This window comes from Canis aureus, chromosome 10 (genome assembly GCF_053574225.1).
Source record: "Canis aureus isolate CA01 chromosome 10, VMU_Caureus_v.1.0, whole genome shotgun sequence".
NCBI lineage: Eukaryota > Metazoa > Chordata > Mammalia > Carnivora > Canidae > Canis > Canis aureus.
In genome coordinates this window covers 53,387,549-53,405,433 of record NC_135620.1, presented here as the reverse complement: position 1 = coordinate 53,405,433, position 17,885 = coordinate 53,387,549, and the positions used below count along the sequence as shown (strand labels likewise).

General features: G+C 44.6%; 1 protein-coding gene and 1 long non-coding RNA gene across 11 annotated transcripts in view; one reads left to right on the top strand and one right to left on the bottom strand.

Annotated features, from left to right (window-relative positions):
• The window catches only part of LOC144322406 (uncharacterized), a 28,706-nt gene that overhangs the window by 5,519 nt on the left and 5,302 nt on the right, over positions 1–17,885 (top strand). Inside the window, exons 3-7 of one of the 6 annotated variants that reach the window (XR_013388045.1) lie at positions 3,506–3,649; positions 7,436–7,609; positions 10,457–10,621; positions 12,257–12,492; positions 13,257–16,324. This is a non-coding gene — a long non-coding RNA (uncharacterized LOC144322406). Of the gene's footprint in view, positions 1–3,505; positions 3,650–7,435; positions 7,610–10,453; positions 10,622–12,256; positions 12,493–13,256; positions 16,325–17,885 lie in introns of those variants that run through there. The other 5 variants (XR_013388046.1, XR_013388047.1, XR_013388050.1 and 2 more) reach the window with 5 other exon arrangements.
• The window catches only part of PHF24 (PHD finger protein 24), a 165,526-nt gene continuing 149,060 nt past the window's right edge, over positions 1,420–17,885 (bottom strand). For all 5 annotated transcript variants that reach the window (XM_077912381.1, XM_077912380.1, XM_077912382.1 and 2 more), the window contains 7 exons: positions 12,030–12,411; positions 11,175–11,360; positions 7,520–7,598; positions 6,989–7,194; positions 6,498–6,658; positions 6,099–6,194; positions 1,420–5,777 (listed from right to left, as the gene is read on the bottom strand). In XM_077912381.1, the coding sequence (XP_077768507.1) occupies positions 5,681–5,777; positions 6,099–6,194; positions 6,498–6,658; positions 6,989–7,194; positions 7,520–7,598; positions 11,175–11,360; positions 12,030–12,411 (1,207 nt within the window). In that variant the 3' untranslated portion in view covers positions 1,420–5,680. The remainder of the gene's footprint in view (positions 5,778–6,098; positions 6,195–6,497; positions 6,659–6,988; positions 7,195–7,519; positions 7,599–11,174; positions 11,361–12,029; positions 12,412–17,885) is intronic.

The following is a 17,885-nucleotide window of genomic DNA, read 5'->3' as shown; positions in this document are numbered from 1 at the left end:
TCACTGTGTGCCTATCATAAATAGATTTAAAAAATAAGATAAAAAAATAAAGTCCATCAGGATTGCCAGACTGAGGATGGGGAAACCTTGCTTTTGGATTAGGGTCCAAAGAGGCCCAGCTCTTATGTCTCTTTTTCTGTCCTTATGCTCTTCACTGAGCTTGGAGAAGGGACCCTTACGATCTTAAGCTGCCTCTGAGCCTGATGGACCTCCATTTGAAAATTCCAGGGAAGAAAAGTATGGGAGCAGTGTGAGTGAATGGGTGAGTTGTGTAGGTTGTAAGAAATCCTGTGACATGGCTACAGGACTGGTTGCTTATGTGCCTGTTCCCAGGGTGGAAAGAGGATATGCTAGACCACACAGTAGCTGTTTCCTTGAGATGTCCCTGACAGGCAGCACAATAAAGTGGTTAAGAACATGGGCACTGAAGGCAGTCTACCTGGTTCCCCTGCTTCCTATAGGACTGTGTAGCCTCGAGAAACTCTCAGCCTCTGTTCTTCACTTTTCTCATCTGTAATACAAACCTCAGGGTTGTTTTGAAGATGATTTTATATAAAGCATTTAGAACTGCCCAGTGCATAGTAAGTACTCAAAAATATTAGCAATGATTTGTATTTGGGGCCCCTACGGTTTAAAGGTAAAAGTATATGCCTCTGATCCACACTCTAGAGATGCTTTCTTTGCCTATAGGTACTGGCTCTGTTCTTATCTGGTAAAAGAAATAAGACTTCATAGTCCTCTGAAAGCTTCTCTCTCTTTTAAAAAAGATTTATTTATTCATGAGAGACAGAGGCAGAGACATAGGCAGAGGCAGAAGTGGGCTCCCTGCAGGGAGCCCGATGTGGGACTTGATCCCTGAGCGGATCCTGGACCCCAGGACCATGCCCTAAGCCAAAAGCAGACACTCAGCCACTGAGCCACCCAGGCGTCCTTGAAAGCTTCTCTTGAAGCTTAGTTTACCCAACTCTATCATATCACATTAAAACACTGCAAAAATGGGGAGAAAATCTTCTACTAAGAAGGACTCAGAAGATGAGGAGAAAACATAGACAGCTAGCTTCCTTTGTCACCCAGCAGGAACTGGGAAGAGAAATGTGTCTAAAACTGGCCCTTGGTGGTAGTGGTGGAAAACACTGCAGATAGGCTTGGAGGCCTTAACTATTCCAGTTTCTTAGAAAATTCTGGCTTCTCTTCTGTGCTTTCATTTTCCCTCTGTGTCCATGGTGGAGCCCCTGCCTCCACCCAACCCATCACTTGATTCTTGGGAAGGTCAGCACCAGTAAAGCTCCAGAAAGAGAGCCACAGCATATTGTATTCTTCCTGGAGGCCACAGTAGCTCCTTAGACTCAGGAATTGGCTAATGATAGGGAAACAAGAAACTCAGCAGGTGCCTGAATAACAGGAAGCAGGAAGCCAAAATAGCATCACAATCTCTTTATTATGATTTCCATTGTGCCCAGCCTCTGGGAGCATCAGCTCCTTCAGGAGTGAGGGCTGAGCCATGGGGAGGAGCATGCAGCTGTACTGGTGGGAAGACAGGGCTTGGGGATGTTCCCCTCGGCTTACTGTCAAGTTACCTTCTGCAGAAAAGAACATAGGAAGGGTATAAGGGGCCAGAGGGCATTGGATCCTCCAGTTATGTGTTCTCAGGAACCCCCTCACAAGCCTGTATTTGGCTAGAAGATAGATCACAGGCCATCTCTTAAAGGTGGGTAAACTTAAAGGCCTTTGTTTCACATGGTTATGGAAAGGCCTTGCTGCTTATAACATGATGTTCTCACTTATGGTCATGCCAACCTGTGCTATACAAGCTGGAATGTGATTGGGCTTCTTAGTTACTGGCCCAGACCAGATGTGACACATCGTCCACAAATTGGGTCATCAGGACATATGGCTCAGAGGAAAGGTTTTCCTTAGTGCTAGTTGGGTCTAGTAGAAATTCTGTCACCTGTTTATTTTCTTTCAAGGTTGCCAAGAGCAGTGGCAGCAGGGGAAATGCCCAGTCCTACCACACTCCAGGACTGAGCTACAGGGAATAGGCACAATATAGTATTTCCCATCCTCCATCCAGATCTCTGTTATCTAAGCTGCAGTCAGGGCCCCAGAAAAGGATCCTGGGCAAATTCAAATTAAGTGGTATAGGGAAAGAAGCAATTTTATTACTCTAAATTGAGGAGTAAAAAGGGGTTATGGTTACAAGTGCTGCCAGGACGTTATTCTTTCAGTGCCAAATATATACCTTCCTTATATCAAATTCTGCTAGTTTGAAAGGGTCATGCTTGTAGGATCACTAGAGCCTGCTACCAGTCATGCCTGGAGGTTATTCTGGACTCTGAGGTGGTCATAACTAGCCTGAGGCCCTGCCAGACAGCTTCTGCTGAGCTTCCCTCTTGCCTTTAGGGCTTCCTTGCACTGCTCTTACTGAAGCCATGAGACCGGCAATGGTTGAGGTTGTACTTCGGACTAAGAGGCCTAGGCACAATCCTGGGCTTACTCTCCAAAGAGGTGTCTTCTTCCTAGGCAGTATGATTTTGTGCCTCCAATGTTAGTGATAGGAATGGGGGAATTCCTAGATCTGGCCACTCAAATACGGTCAGGGTGACATCCCATAGGGAGCACCAGGGCCAAAAAGGCAGATCTGCCCTGTAGGCCCAGTCACTTGGGCTAGAGGTGGGAAGAGGCAATATGCTCATAGCTTTGGCTGTTCTCATAGGAAGAAAAGCATTTGAGAGTGGGTCAGTACCTAGAGGAAGGGTCTGCTCCATCTCTGGGATCCAAAGGGGCCATTGCTCAAAACCAAAGAGCCTTCCTCTGTTGAGGAAGGCTGGTCTCAGGTGAGGAAGCCACAAATCAGATCTGGATGTTATATGGTATGGCCACAGCTTACTGCCTTACTTACCTTCTATCACTGCAGCTCCACGTGTCATCCAGATGCCCCTGCCTTTAAATCTGAGCATAGGGAGGAGGAGTTTTGGGTAAAAAATAGGCTTAGGGCAAGGAGATGTCAGAGGAGCAACCCTAACCTCTGCTGATAGTGGGTGGAGTGGGTGGTGTTTGTAAAAAGCACTGATCTCAATTCTGGGCAGCCAAGAAGAAATGACTAGAACATTTTCTCAAACCTTAAGAGTCAGACACTAATTTTTGTACTTGGCAGAATTTCAGATAGTCACAGTGATGGAAAGGTTTGATGAAAAGGAAAGGGAATGGGCTTCGCTAAGTTTATAAAAGTTTGAACAGCTTCATATGTACTGCAGATGATCTCCATGGATTAGAACACTGCAAAGCAAAATCCCAGATGGGGATTGGGGTGGGGCTTCTACAACTCTGATCTGGTGGAGCAAGGGACTCTTTACATTGGTAAAAAGCTAAATGCCTAATGGGAGAAAAGGCTAGTTGCTTCTCCATGTTTTTCTGCTTCTTAGGACTTTGTGGACTGGGAATTCTATGCTGGGGTCCCCTGGGCCCTCTGCAGCATGCCCCAAGGAAACTTGCTGTCTTGGAATAGGGAGAAGAATAGTCTCAATGAGCCTGGTCCTACTGTGGAAGGAATCCTGCTTTGCCAGGCCCTGAGATGCAACCAGCCCGATCTGGCCATGCATGGTCTTTTACCACTCATCTACAGAAAGCTAAAAGCTGCAGCTCCAGAGAGGTAGGCATCACTTTGTCTGTGAAGGATCAGGGCACAGGAAGATATAGTTCACTCCCTATGACTGATGATGAGGCAGGAGAAAAAAGCTGTTCCGCTCTCAGAGCCCAGAGCTTGTCTCTACTCAAAATGCCTTGTGAGATCCAGCAGCCCAAGGCCATTGGCATACAAGGTGATTTACCAGAAGAATAAGCAAGAGCCCCTGTGCTGAATGTGCTTTAATCTTTTTCATTGCAAAACCCCAGGTCTGGCTGCTTCAGAGGCAGTCCTTGGACCCAAGAGTCATGTGCTTTCTCTCTCTCTTTTTTTCCTTTCTGGCTTAACTGAACAATGGCCCCTCTTAATGATCAGTCTTGGGAGTATGGCTAAGCAGTATTTTTAAAAAGCTGTGGGTTTTAAAATGTTCAGGGCCATACCCATGAACCCAGATTCATTTTCTGTCTGCTTCATTTTAGTCCTGAATAAACCAACCCCCGAAGCTTCACAACCTGTTCTAGGTCAAGTAGTTTCTACAGAAGGTGATCATATAATGTTGTTACCATAACCTTGGTTGTAGCTCCCCACTTTCCTCTGAGCATCTCAACACTGAGCTGTATGCTACTTCTGTAAGCACATAATTTAATACAAGTGCCTTGAGCAATGGGGATATGTTAGTTTCAACATGATGGAGCCAATCCCCTCTCTAATATTCAGATTGGAAACAGAACCTGGACTCCAGGGCCAGAGCTGACCCACAACATGCAGTGACTTAAGAGCTTAAGGGGGACAGCTGGGACTTAAGAGGCCAGGCTTGGTGGCGAAAGACATGTAGTGAGTAGCAGGGAGAAGCAGCAACTCAGGCCGTATCTCAGTGATGGGGAGGATGAACCTCCTGTGAGGTTTTGCTGGGACTTCTGCAGAACAGCTGAGGAGGGAGGGAGAGAGAGAGAGAGAGCGAGCGAGCTGAGATGCAAATCCTCTTCTTGGTTCCAGCTTGTCAGGGGCACTATGGAAGAGGCTGGCTCTTGTTCTCCATACAGTGGCACACTCTTCTAGATCTACATTTGGGCTGAGGTGGAAAGATGGAATATCATGAGGCTTCTCCTCTCTTTTTCCATCCTAAACTGGTCTTCATTGGATATCAGGCTTCAGGTCTCTGTGGTAGTTGACTTGGGTCAAGCATCTAATACAGAGGGTTGTGACTCCTGCCATCATACTTGTTCCATTCAGGCCCATGGGCTCTGGGCCATGTGTTCCCATCTGTAAAACAGGGGCCAGGATGGCTCATCTTGGTTTTTGACTGTTCTGCTAAAGACTTTTGGACTTGAAAGACTTGGCTGAGAGATTCCTAGAATTCTGGGCTCCTGGGAGGGGCTAGATGCCTTCTCTGTCACTAGGAATAAGGATTTAAATAAACAACAGGCTGAAGTGCAGTGGTGGTTTTCAATAATTTTCCCAGTTCAACATACCTAAGGGACATAGCACATACCTACCAGGATAGTGGCTCACCACAGAAGGGATTTTCAATTGAGGAAGAGGGAGCCTATCAGCATCTCCAGGACAGCATGTGAGACTGATATGCCCTATTTAAAAATCACTTGGCCAGAGACTTGTCTTCTAGAAATCAGAACTGGCCAATAGGAGTGAATAGAGACCCCTCTCATCCATACCAGGAGCTTCACAAAGGAACTTTGATCCTTTTTCAATCAAGAAGAACCAGGTCTCTGAAGGCATGGACAGCTAGGCATGTGTGAATGTGCACACATATGTGTTCAGTGGCAGGTCCAGTCTTATGATGTGAGGACAGAGGAATGGGTTCAGGAGTGGATACCGCCACAGCTCCCAGGGCTTTTCCCTGCAGCAATGCATTTACTGCCTCTGTTGTGAGGGGAGCAGTGATTTCAGTTCCATAAAGCTTAGTGGCAAACTGCGATGCTGGCAGTGCTCCATTCCCGTAAGTCTCAGTACCAGAGGATGGTGGGGGAAAGAGGGAAAGAGAAAAAGGAGAGGAGGGAGAAACATCACTGTCCCCGAACTGAGCTTCTCTGCTCCATGCTATCCTGGGGGTTTCAGATGAATTGCTGCACTGTTGGGGCGAGCAGCCAAGATGTAGACAACATTCTCCCGCAGGAAGGTAGGCCAGTCCACAAATCTGGAGTGGGAGCAAGGAATAGGTTTGTGAGGTTGGCTGCAGAGCCTGGGGGCTCATGAGACCTGATCCCAGTGGCACTATGGCTTAAGCTAGGCAAAGCTCAGAGAAGCCCTGGCTTTTGGCTATCATAGGTATGGCTGGCTGTGATTCCAAGCTGACAGACCAGCCAGCTGACCCTATAGATTTGGGGTCAAATGTACATTCTTGGAGCCTGGTTTCTGGGATAGGCACCTGCTGTTTTGGGGTGGCAGTGGGTAATGCCCATTTACATGTGTTGAAGGGTCAGGAGTGCAGACAGCCCAGTGAGGGGATCCTACTCACCTGGACTCCTGCTCTGTGGGCAGCAGAGCCTTGTCCTGACTCTTGCTGCTACTGCTGGCTGGACTGCTGTCTGCTATGGGACCCACATGGCTGATGCTGTTTGGCACAAGGATATGTGGTTAGAAATGGAAAAGTGAAAGGTCTGGCCCCTCCCAAACTCTGGGGAACCCATAGCTTGGATATACATGTCCATGCTTTTCTAACATGGGCAACAGTTTGATGTAGAGGATGCCCTATGCCTTGGCCAATAAGAATCAATGTCCTTTGGCTAATGCACAGGAAGATCCTCTCCTGTCTGTTGACAGAAGAAACAGAGAGGTACCTTTCATACCAAGGGCCATTGGCATGGAAAAAAGAGAAGGGCATGTGAGTGGGGGAAGGGATTGGCAAGGAACAGACCTGACACTGCAGGAAGGAACCTCTGTAAGGCGTTTGCAGAACCAAGAGTGCTGGGCTCCACGGCACTCTGCCTCACTGATAGTGTTCCCACTGCCCCGGGCCAGGAAAGTGGTCCGGGCTCGTTCCCTCTCCTTGACTGTCAGAAGTCTTAACAGAGAGTTCTGGGGAAGAAGAGACAAGTTAAGATCTTGGAGGTGAAAATATTTTATAAAATGTCAAGCTATAGAGAATCCTATCTCCATTATGACCTCTGCAGCCTCCCTTTGAAGCCACCCAGGGCCTTACTGGTAGCATTAACATTTGCAGTTGGGGCCAGTGCAAATCAATCTTCCTTGGGCAGTTTCCCCAGCTCAAGGATTGGGATCATCTGTCACTGGGTGGAACATGGTCCCTGCTAAGACAGTAACTAGTGCTCCTTCAACCTGCCCGGCATGCTTCCTAGGTCTCTGTCACCCAGTATCCCATAGACATTCACCCCAGCTGGCCCTCACCTGGGGACGCAACTGCTGCAGAAGTAGGAGGGACTCATGGGACAAGAAGTCAGGCCACTCTATGTGTCCTCGATGTTCAGGGTCCAGGGCTGCAAACTGGCGGGCTGCCTGCTCTTCTTGCTCCTCGCTTAGAGCCCTGTCACTGTCCCCTCGCTTTGCTGCTTGGTGGCGGTAGCGCAGGAAGTCCTCCAGTGTCAGGGAGCAATCTGTGGGAGGCACCCCATATTAGCCACGCCCATCCTTTCCTCAGCATCTGGGGCACCTCCATTTACTTTTAATGTACCCTCCAGAACCCCTATATGCACAGCTTTTGTGGAGTCTTTGTTTCCCATAGCCAGGATAATTCAGGCTGTGTGTGGGGGGAGAATAGGTGGGTGTGTGGGTGCCCCTTCTACCCCCAACAGTTTGGGAACAGGGACCTATTTACCCCTACTCTCCAAATTCCAGGATACTCCTTTTATGGTTCATCCTAAAAAATATGGAGGAAAATGTGCCAGCCCCTCTCCATCTGGCAGCACTGTCCAGCCTTACCAGGAATAACTTTACACTGCTGAAAGGTCTCTGTGAGGCTGTACATCTCCTCCTCAGTTAGCAGCAAGTTGAGATTATCCTGAAAAAAAGGTAAGATCTGAGTCAGTGGCCATATAGACGAGTAAGAAAGGCAGGCCTAGGATCAAGAAAGATGGAAACTGTATTTCAACTTGAAGGCAATTGTGAGATCATTTTATCCCAGCATCTAATCATAATCAAAGAGACTGAAACTCCAGAAAGGGGAAAGGATTTGCTCAAAGTTGCCCAGCTCTGAGCAGAATCTTCTCCAGAAGGCAGGTATCCTGATTCTAGACCTAAGTCCCTTTTACTAAAACAGTAGTTTTAATATTATTCTCTGAGATACCCTAGGGATTCCTTGGAAGTGCCTTAGGAAGCTGCTGCAAGGGAAAAGGGGACTAAGAAATGGGCAGGGTTGTGAATCCCCAGCTCCACCAACCACAGCTACTCCTTCTTTATCCATTTTATGAATTTGGCTTCTATGTTAGACTGCTCAAAGAGTATTTCAGGTAAAAAAGAAGTTTAATTCTAACTCTGCTCCCAGAGTAGACTGCATTACTTTAAATAATCCAGAATGGTTTTGAAAGAGATGCCATCATAATGAAGTTCCTAAAACCAAATGAGTTTTTTGTGGTGCCACAGAGTTTTAATTCCAAAACGGCACTGATATGTTATTTTGTTAATACTAATTTATACAGTCTATAGTCTTTAAACTGTCAAAGATTCTTCTTACTAGATTATTTTTCCTCTCTTAAAATATCAGCAAAAGGGATGCCTGTGTGGCTTGGCAGTTGGGCATCTGCCTTCGGCTCAGGGCATGATCCTGGGATTTGGGATTGAGTCCTGCATTGGGCTCCCTGTGGGGAGCCTGCTTCTCCCTCTGCCTATGTGTCTGCCTCTCTCTCTCTCTCTCTGTCTCATGAAAAAATAAATAAGTCTTTAAAAAAGTATCAGCAAAGAGAGGAACAGATATTTCATGAGTATTCATTTGTGGATTTCATAAAGAACTCAAACAATCCTTTCAGTAAACACTTATTGAGCACCTGATATATGCTGGGCATAGCGGGGTGTAACACTGTGAGATGCTAAGTGGGGCTGGAGTGTAGGGGTGTTTGTGTGTGGAGGGAGAGTAGAGAGGAATGATGAAAGTTAAGGGAGAAATAGGCAGAAACCTGACTGTGAAGTGCCTCGAATACCCATTACTGAGTTCTTCAAATGGGTTTTTATTCTGAAGGCAAAGGGGAGTCACCAAAAAAAATTTTTTTTAAGTAGGCTCCACACCCAGCATGGAGCCCAATGCAGAGCTTGAATTCACAACTCTGAGATGAAACCTGAGCTGAGATCAAGAGTCAGACACTGAACCAACTGAACCACTCTGGGGCCCTGACTGAATGGTTTTTAAGAGCATAGTGCCATGGTCAGATCTTTGCTGTGTGGACAATGAATTAGAGGGGCAAAGTCTAGAGGCATGAGGACAGTTAGTTAGCTCTTGCTATAGTGCAGGTAAGAAAGGATGACCAGCTAACTTAAGACATGGGAATGGAAAAGAGATTTGATAGGTATTAGGTAGAATCAATAGGACCTTTTGACTTACTGGATGTGAGGAGTGAAAGAGAGAAATGAGTTGGTATTGGTAACTGGGGATGTGGGGTAGTATTATTATTCAGAGAGGTTAAGAAATTTAGAGAGAACAGGTTTTGGGGAAAAGAGCAGTTCATTTTGGGGCATGTTGAGTGTGAAGTACCTGTGAAACATCAAAATGGATTTAAGTCCAAGAGACAAGAAACTTAGATCTGAATACACAGGTTTGGGAATCATAGCTGTGGCCACTGAAGTAGATGAAATAGCCCAGGGAGACAGTGTGTGCAATGAGCAAAGAACAGTGTTAACAATAGAACCCCAAGGAATATCAGCATTTATAACTCTGACAAGAAATTAACTAAGGGCACTCAGAAAGGATAGAGAAGAAGGGAGGAGGAGAATCAGTAGAGAGGTTACTGGAAGACGAGAAAAGAGAGCTGTACAAAGTCGAAGTTTACTGTTAACAGTGGTGATAAAACAATGATGGGACTTTACCGATTTTCTATTTTGTCTAGTTTTCTTATTTTGCATAATAATTCTCATAAACACTTAAACCCTCCAAAAGAAGAGGAGGCAATAAGGAAGTGCTAAATATCTCATAGAAGTCAAATAAGAAGATGCCTGAGAAAAGGTCACTAGACTTGACAGGTCACTGGTGATTTTAGAAAGAACCAATGCAACAGAATGACAGGTGCAGAAGCTGAATTATAGGTGGTTGAGGAGCCACAAGGACATGATGGAGTCTTTTCAAGAAGCCTGGCTATGAAGGAAAGGTCAGAAAGGGGAAGAGCTCCGAAGAAACCTTTGTAAAAAGCCCAGGAGGGGACACCTGGGTTGCTTAGTGGTTAAGCATTTGCCTTCGGCTCAGGGTGTGATCCTGGAGTCCTGGGATCGAGTCCCACGTCGGGCTCCCTGCATGTAGCCTGCTTCTCCCTCTGCCTGTGTCTCTGCCTCTATCTCTGTGTGTGTCTCTCATGGATAAATAAATAAAATCTTAAAAAAGAAGTCCAGGAAGTAGTAGTAATGATGGTAGGACTCTGATAGAAAGCCAGGAAGAGAGCTACGTATTCTGAGGGGTTAGGAAGGAGATACCTTCAACAGGGTCCCGTGTCAGTGGAACACTGCAGGGCAGAGTTGCTGTGAGTGAAAAGGCTGGTGTTTGGAGGGTGGTGACTAGAGAAGATGGTGTGTAGAGCATCTACTGTGACATACTTGAGCTAGGGAAAAGGTGTGTAAGTAACAGCTGGAAATAATTATTCTGTAATTCATTTTATGGACAAGCCATAGATAAAGTGATATTTCTTAGAAAGTGGCATATTTTTACTTTTTTCTAAGCAGTAGGAAGAAGATGGGAACTCTGCTGAGATGCTTACTCTGAAATCAGTGAATAATGAAGATATCTATATCTGCAAGATAACCAATAAAGCAAGACTTAAATTCTATTCAGATGTACTGAAAAATGGATGCAAATCTGGCTTTTGTCTTTTTAAAAGTTGGAAAGTGGTAGGTCAAGTGATGATCTTAGGACTAAGAAGTATTCCTGTGTTAGAACCAATCCCTATTGGAAGCTGGTTAGGATGGTTTTTCAGATGAGTACAATGAATGACAACTATAGACTATTAGAGAAAGCACAACTCCAAACAGAATAACTTTTGAGTAATTAGGTCTTATCTTACCCATTGATTCCTCCAGCTCAGTAGTTCTCAATTGGGGATGCATTTTCTCCCCTAGGACTCATTGGGTAATACCTGGAGACAATTTTTGTTGTCATGACTTGGGGGTGGGTGCTACTGACATCTAATGGGGGTAGAGGCCAGGGATGCTGCTAAACATACTACATTCCACACATCTCCCACAACAAAAAACTGTGTCCAAAATGTCATAATACTGAGGTAGAAAAAACCTGTCCAAGCTTGAGGATCCTTGTATCTACCATTACTTTTGGAAAACTCTTTTAGGTCACTGCCTAGAAACCAGTATCCTAAGACTGGGTCTCCAAAAAAGTGCCAAGTTTCCTGCAGTGTGGCAGCCCACTGTCCCTGCAGTCCAGGCTCACACAGTAGTGGCAGCTCCAGCCGGTTTCTGTGTGGGCTGTCTCGGTCACCTCTGCTGCACTATCTCCTTGGATGTAGCCCATGCGGCGCAGGCAGCCATCATGGAAAACCCTGGTGCAGATCCTACACGGGAAGAGGCTCTCAGCTGTCCAGACCTCACAGACATCACACATCTCATCGTTGACAACCTGGAGAAAGGAATAAATAGGGAGTGTATTCATTCCAGCATAGGCAGCAAGATCCTATGGCCACCAAACACAGAGCTATCCATGTGGGGCTCAATATCCCTGGAGCAGCCCAGAGGAACAATTCGAACTGAAGCTAATGTTAAGGGGATAGAGCTTTCTCTCTCGAAAACAAGAACCAGCAAACTCTTCCATCTTCTCAGGCCTCTGTGACCATGTTTCTGAACAGGGATGCTACAAACATTTTTAGAAAAAATAATCTGTTCTGAAAGACTGTCCCAGACACTGCAGGACACTTAGCATCCCTGATTTTCTTGGCACTAAAAACCAGTAGCAACTCCTGTGATTATGACCTTCTTGAATCCCCACAAATTTCCAAATGCCCCCCACAGGAATACTACTAACCCTTAGTGAGAAGGAAGGCAGAAGATCTGCCATGGTGTCATTCCTTATTACCCACTGTCTCAAGTCTTTCACTAAGACCAATCCAGGATGTAACATTTTTATTCTTGTAGAAGAAATTCAAAGATTGTTCTGGACTCAACTGCACCTTTCTGGAGTTCTTTTCGAATCTCACGTTAATTATACCCAGGGCTCCCTGTCCTGCTCCCTGATTCTCAGACTTCTTAAGATTCTTAAGACTTGAGGACTGCTCCCTAACTAGATACTCACAAGTTCTCTAGGCTCCAAGCAGATATCAGGAGGCTTGTCATCATCCAGCTTTCGAGTGGGGCGGATGAAGGCAGGGGGTGTGAAACGATTAGTCCTGTCAAACTCCTCTGGCTCCACTCCACGCCCATCTCGGAGCCTCTCCCAGGCTGCACGGTTGACACTGCTCTCTTCTTGGAGCACTGGGGTACTTGACTCTGCTTCTTTCTCCTCCTGTACCTCTTGGACAGAGCCCTCTACAGTGCCACGGCGGGACCCTGGAAGCTCACCAGTGCGTCGGATAGAAGGCCTGTCCCGTAGCCCATCCTTGAAGGCAGACACAGCCAGGCTCACCTTCTGCACCTGTTCCACTGTCTGCCTCTTGGACATCAACACCCCCATGGCTCTGTGGACAAAAAACAGGGGCTCAGACTCAGCCAATGGATGACCATGTCAGGCCAATCAGTTTCAACCATTCATCTGAGTGGTAAGTGCTGTTAAATAGTTTTTCTCTCTTCTGGAATTCAGTGGCATGGCGGGGTGAAGACAGCACTTGTTAAGGAGTCAGAAGACCCTGGTTTTTTTTCTGACTGGCTCTGTGATTTTGGTTTTCCCATTTGTAAAATGAGGGCTATCTGCCCAATGTACTTCACGGGGCTGTCATGAGGATGACATTAGAAAATGGGCTTATTAAGGGCTTAGTAGACTGGAAAGTATTCTACAAATGTGAAATGGTATCTCTTTTTGTTGCTGTCCTGAAGCCAATTAGGTCCAGGGGTTCCAGGCCTCTGATGAGATAGTTGGAGACTTCAGAGCCTAAATCTCTCCTCTGCCCCAAGAGATTACCCAAAGCTTAAAACAAGACTGCAGCAATACATTTCAGACTTCTAATTAAAGAAAAACTCCTCCAGTAAGTGCTGTGCACAGTGCATCCAGGGATACTCCATATCAAATGCTCTTTTCAGAGTAAATTCACTCGTGTTTTTAGGGGACTTCTGAATTAGACAGGCAACTCTACCACATATCCATATGGTCAAGGTCACAAACATTCCTTTGACCCTTCTAATTAGTAGCTATGCTTCTTTGTGAGTCTGTCTTTCACAGACAACCTGCCCATTACAAGTGCTAAAGTGCTTCTTGGACATTTAAGGCTTTGCTAATGTTACTCCATTTTCTCTTTTGATTTTCTGAACTGTTCAATAAAACCTTTGCAGGTTGAGATGTAACATTATCCCTGCTCTTCCTCTACAGTACCAGTGTACAGCACCAGAAAGTGAGGGTATGACATGGTACATTGCAAAGCTGGTTTGCTGTTCCCTAGTCTGAAGGGTCTTCGCAGAATTCAGCTGGGGGATGCTTGCTCCAAGTAAAGTGAAACAGGGTTCATTTTAGCCTTGCTTTCAAACCATTATAATCAAGGCTTATTGAAAAATACTATGTGGAAGGCACTAACTACTCATTATAGGAAACAAAAGACAAGAAAACAGTCTCACCACTTAAGCCACTTAATATCAGAACTCAAAGAAGAATGAAGTACTGGAAATGCCTAAAGGACTGAGAGTCAAAGGACCTTAAACAGTAAGTAGGAAGTTGCTCTCTGTTCATTTGGATGAAAAGGTGGCAGAGGGTAGGAGGAGAGGTTAGGGCCAATTAGAAGGCTACTATAATAGTCTAAGCAAGATGTAAAGGTTTTATTATTATTATTATTATTATTATTATTATTATTATTATTATTATTTTAGATTTGAGAGAGAGAGAGAGAGAGAGAGAGAGAACGAACACAAGCAAAGAGAGGGAGAGTGAGAGGGAGAAGCAGACTCCCCTCTGAGCAGAGAGCGCGACCTGGGGCTTGATCCCAAGACTCTGAGATCTCCCAGTACCCTGAGATTATGACCTGAGCCAAAGGCAGTTGCTTAACTAACTGAGTCACCCAGGTGTCCCAAGATGTAGAAGGTTTAAACTGAAATGATGGCAGCAGGAATAATGGTGGCTGAGTCTATTTGATATCAGGGAAATAGAGAAATTTAGGAATAAAATGATAACTGACTGGATAAAGGGTAAAAGGAGAGGGGGCAGTTTTATATTTATTTCCCAGCTTTATTAAGATATAATTGACATAGGGATGCCTGGGTGGCTCAGTGGTTGAGCATCTGCCTTCAGCTCAGGGCATGATCCCGGTCTGGGATCGGGTCCTGCGTTGGGCTCCTTGAGAGATGCCTATTTCTTCCTTCTCCCTCTGTGTCTATCTCTCTGCCTCTCTCTGTGTGTCTGTCATGAATAAGTTAATAAAATCTTAAAAAGATAAATTGACATATAATGCAAGTTTAAGGTGTATAATGATAAGATTTGATACACTTACATATTGCAAAATGCTTACCATAATAAGGCTAATTAGCATATCCTTTATGCCACATAATTACCATTTTGTTGTTGTTTTTGTTATGGTAAGAACATTAAAGCTCTACTCTCATAGTGTCTTTCAAGTATACAATAGAATATTACTAATTATGGTCACCTTGCTGTACCTGAGATCCCTGGAACTTATCTTATACCTGAATGTCTTTACCCTTTGACCAATGTATTCCTGTTTTCTCCTCTCCTCAGGCTTTGGCCTCTTTTTCTGAGTCCAATGTTTTTAGATTCCATGTCTAAGTGAAGTCATATAGTACTTTATTCAGCCTTTCTCTGCCTGACTTATTGAGAGGACAGTTTTATTTTATTTTTATTTTTATTTATTTATTTTTTAATTTTTATTTATTTATGATAGTCACAGAGAGAGAAAGAGAGAGGCAGAGACACAGGCAGAGGGAGAAGCAGGCTCCACGCACCGGGAGCCCGACGTGGGATTCCATCCCGGGTCTCCAGGATCGCGCCCTGGGCCAAAGGCAGGCGCTAAACCGCTGTGCCACCCAGGGATCCCTTATTTTTATTTTTTTTTTTAAGAGATCTTATTTATTTACTCATGATAGACATAGAGAGAGAGAGAGGCAGAGGGAGAAGCAGGCTCCATACCGGGAGCCCGACATGGGACTTGATCTCGGGACTCGATCCCAGGACTCCAGGATCATGCCCTGAGCCGAAGGCAAGCGCTAAACCGCTGAGCCACCCAGGGATCCCTGAGAGGGCAGTTTTAAATCAATTAACAAGTGACGCCTGGTGGCTCAGCAGTTAGGCGCCTGCCTTTGGCTCAGGTCGTGATCCTAGGATCCAGGATCGAGTCCCGCATCAGGTTCCCTGAGAGGGGCCTGCTTCTCCCTCTGCCTATGTCTCTGCCTCTCTCTCTCAGTCTGTGTCTCTCATGAATGAATAAATCTTTAAAAAAAATCAACTAACTAGTAGAATTTAAGAAACAAAAACAATCATAGGAGGAATAAAAGAGGCAAACCAAGAAACAAACTCTTAACTATAGAGAACAAAGTGATGGTTACCAGAGGGGAGGTAGGTGGGGCAATGGGTCAAACAGATGATGGAGATTAGAGAAGGCACTTATGAAAAGCACCAGGTCACCAGGTGATGTATGGAACTGTTGAACCACTACACTGTACACCTAAAGCTAATATTACACTGTATGTTAACTGGAATTTAAATAAACACTTAAAAAAAAAACTACCTAGCAGAATGCTATTGCCATTTACAGAACTTGGGAAATAAAACTGGATTTTCTACCTGTTGAATTAAAGATGTCTGGGGCATTCAGGTGTTATGTTATCCTCTGCTTAAAATTTTGAAATGGGGGCATCTGGGTGGCTCGGTTGGTTAAGTGGATGCCTTAGATTCAGGTCATGATCCCAGGATCCTGGGATGGAGCCCCCATTGGGTTCCCTGCTCAGTGGGGAGTCTGCTTCTCCCTCTCCTTCTGCCCCTCCTCCCCCTGTTCTCTCAAGTAAATAAATAAAATCTTAAAACAAAACAAAACAAAAAGGATAAAGTCCTCCAAATTGTACTTTTATTTTTTTTTTAAACTGTTGCCTGTGAGGCCCTGCTTGGTCTGGTTTCCTTTCTTTGTTCTATGTCCTAACCATACTGGCTTTCTTTCAATCTTTCTTTGCCATGATTCCTATATTTTTGGGACCCTAGAACATTCCTTCCCTCCATTAGTGCCTATTTATTTGTCAGAGCTCACATATCATGTCCTCATGGAAGTTCAGATTAGAGTACTCACAGCACTATGATCTTCACTAGAGCACTTATCTTTGTCATTACATATTCAGTAGGACGCTTATCTGATCACTGTCAGTTTCCTCTGTTAGATTGTTTTTACCCTGATTAGTACCTATCTCCACTGCCTAGCAATGTGTATAGAAAAGAATAACAATAAACATTTCCCAGGGTGTCTGGCTGGTACAGTCAGAAGAACACAAGACTCTTGGTCTTCAGTCATGAATTTGCATCCTACACTGGGTGTAGAGATTACTAAAAACATTAAACTTAAAAAAAAAATTTCCTAATTAATTGTGGAGAAACTTTTTTGATTTTTTAAATAGTCTTTTTTAAGATTTTATTTATTTATGATAGAGAGAGACGAGGCAGAGACACAGGCAGAGGGAGAAGCAGGCTCCATGCGGGGAGCCCAATGTGGGACTTGATCCTGGGACCCCAGGATCATGCCCTGGACCGAAGAAGGCAGGCGCTAAACCAATGAGCCACCCAGTAGTCACCAAATAAAGTCTTAATATACATAATATCTGATGACAACAGTATCTTCTTTCCAGAAACAAGTATCACATGCATCATAGTGGTGCAAATTTCCACCCTGCCTGGAACTGCCCTGCCATCAATTGTTACCAAAGAAACATAATCCATATTTTTTAATCTATAAATTGATAAGAAAGGAAGTATCCCCTCTCCCTATTTGTAAAGTATGTTTTTAAAATTAAAGTACACGACTAAGGAATTTTTTCTTTTTAAGATTTTCAGTAAACTCTACACCCAATGTGGGGCTCAAACCCATACCTCGAGATCAAGAGTTGCAAATTCCACTGAGTCAGCCAGGTGCCCCAGGAACATTTACTTTGAATAAGTAACTATCTTTTATACAGGACAGTGGCAAAGAAGACTGAGGAAAAATTTATTGATTAAATTCAGGAAACTGTGTTCATCTTAAGGTGTTCACGCCCCGGGGACAATTTTTTAAAGAAGATTTATGTAAGAGAGAGAAAGAGAATGAATGTGAGTGAACAAGTGTGAGCATGGGGGTGGCAGAGGGCAAGGGTGAGAGAGAATCTCAAGCAGAATCCCTGCTGAGCGTGGAGACTGACCGGTGGGGGGTTTGATCTCATGACCCTGAGATCATGATCTGAGCTGAAATCAAGAGCTGACTTAACCAACTGAGCCACTGAGGTACCCCCCAGTGGACAATTAATAAATTGTGATTAAAAAAATCCTTTTTTGGGGGAGCTTAGATGGCTCAGTTGGTTAGGTGGCTGACTCTTGTACCCCAATGTTTATAGTAGCAATGACCACAATAGCCAAAATATGGAAAGAGCCCAGATGTTCATCAACAGGTGAATAGATAAAGGAGATAAAGAAGATGTAGAATATATATACAATGGAATATTACTCAGCCATCAAAAGAATGAAATCTTGTCATTTGCAATGACATGGATAGAACTACAGGGTATTATGCTAAGTGAAATAAGTCAGAGAAAGACAAATACCACATGATTTCACTCATATGTGGAATTTAAGAAACAACAGATGAACATAGGGAGAAGGAAGGAAAAATAAAATCAGATGAAAACAGAGGAGGAGGCAAACCGTAAGAGACTTATAACTGTAGGAAACAAACAGGGTTGATGAAAGGAGGTGGGTGGGACAATGGGGTAACTGGATGATGGGCATTAAGGAGGGTGCTTAATGTAATGAGCATCGGTTTTACAT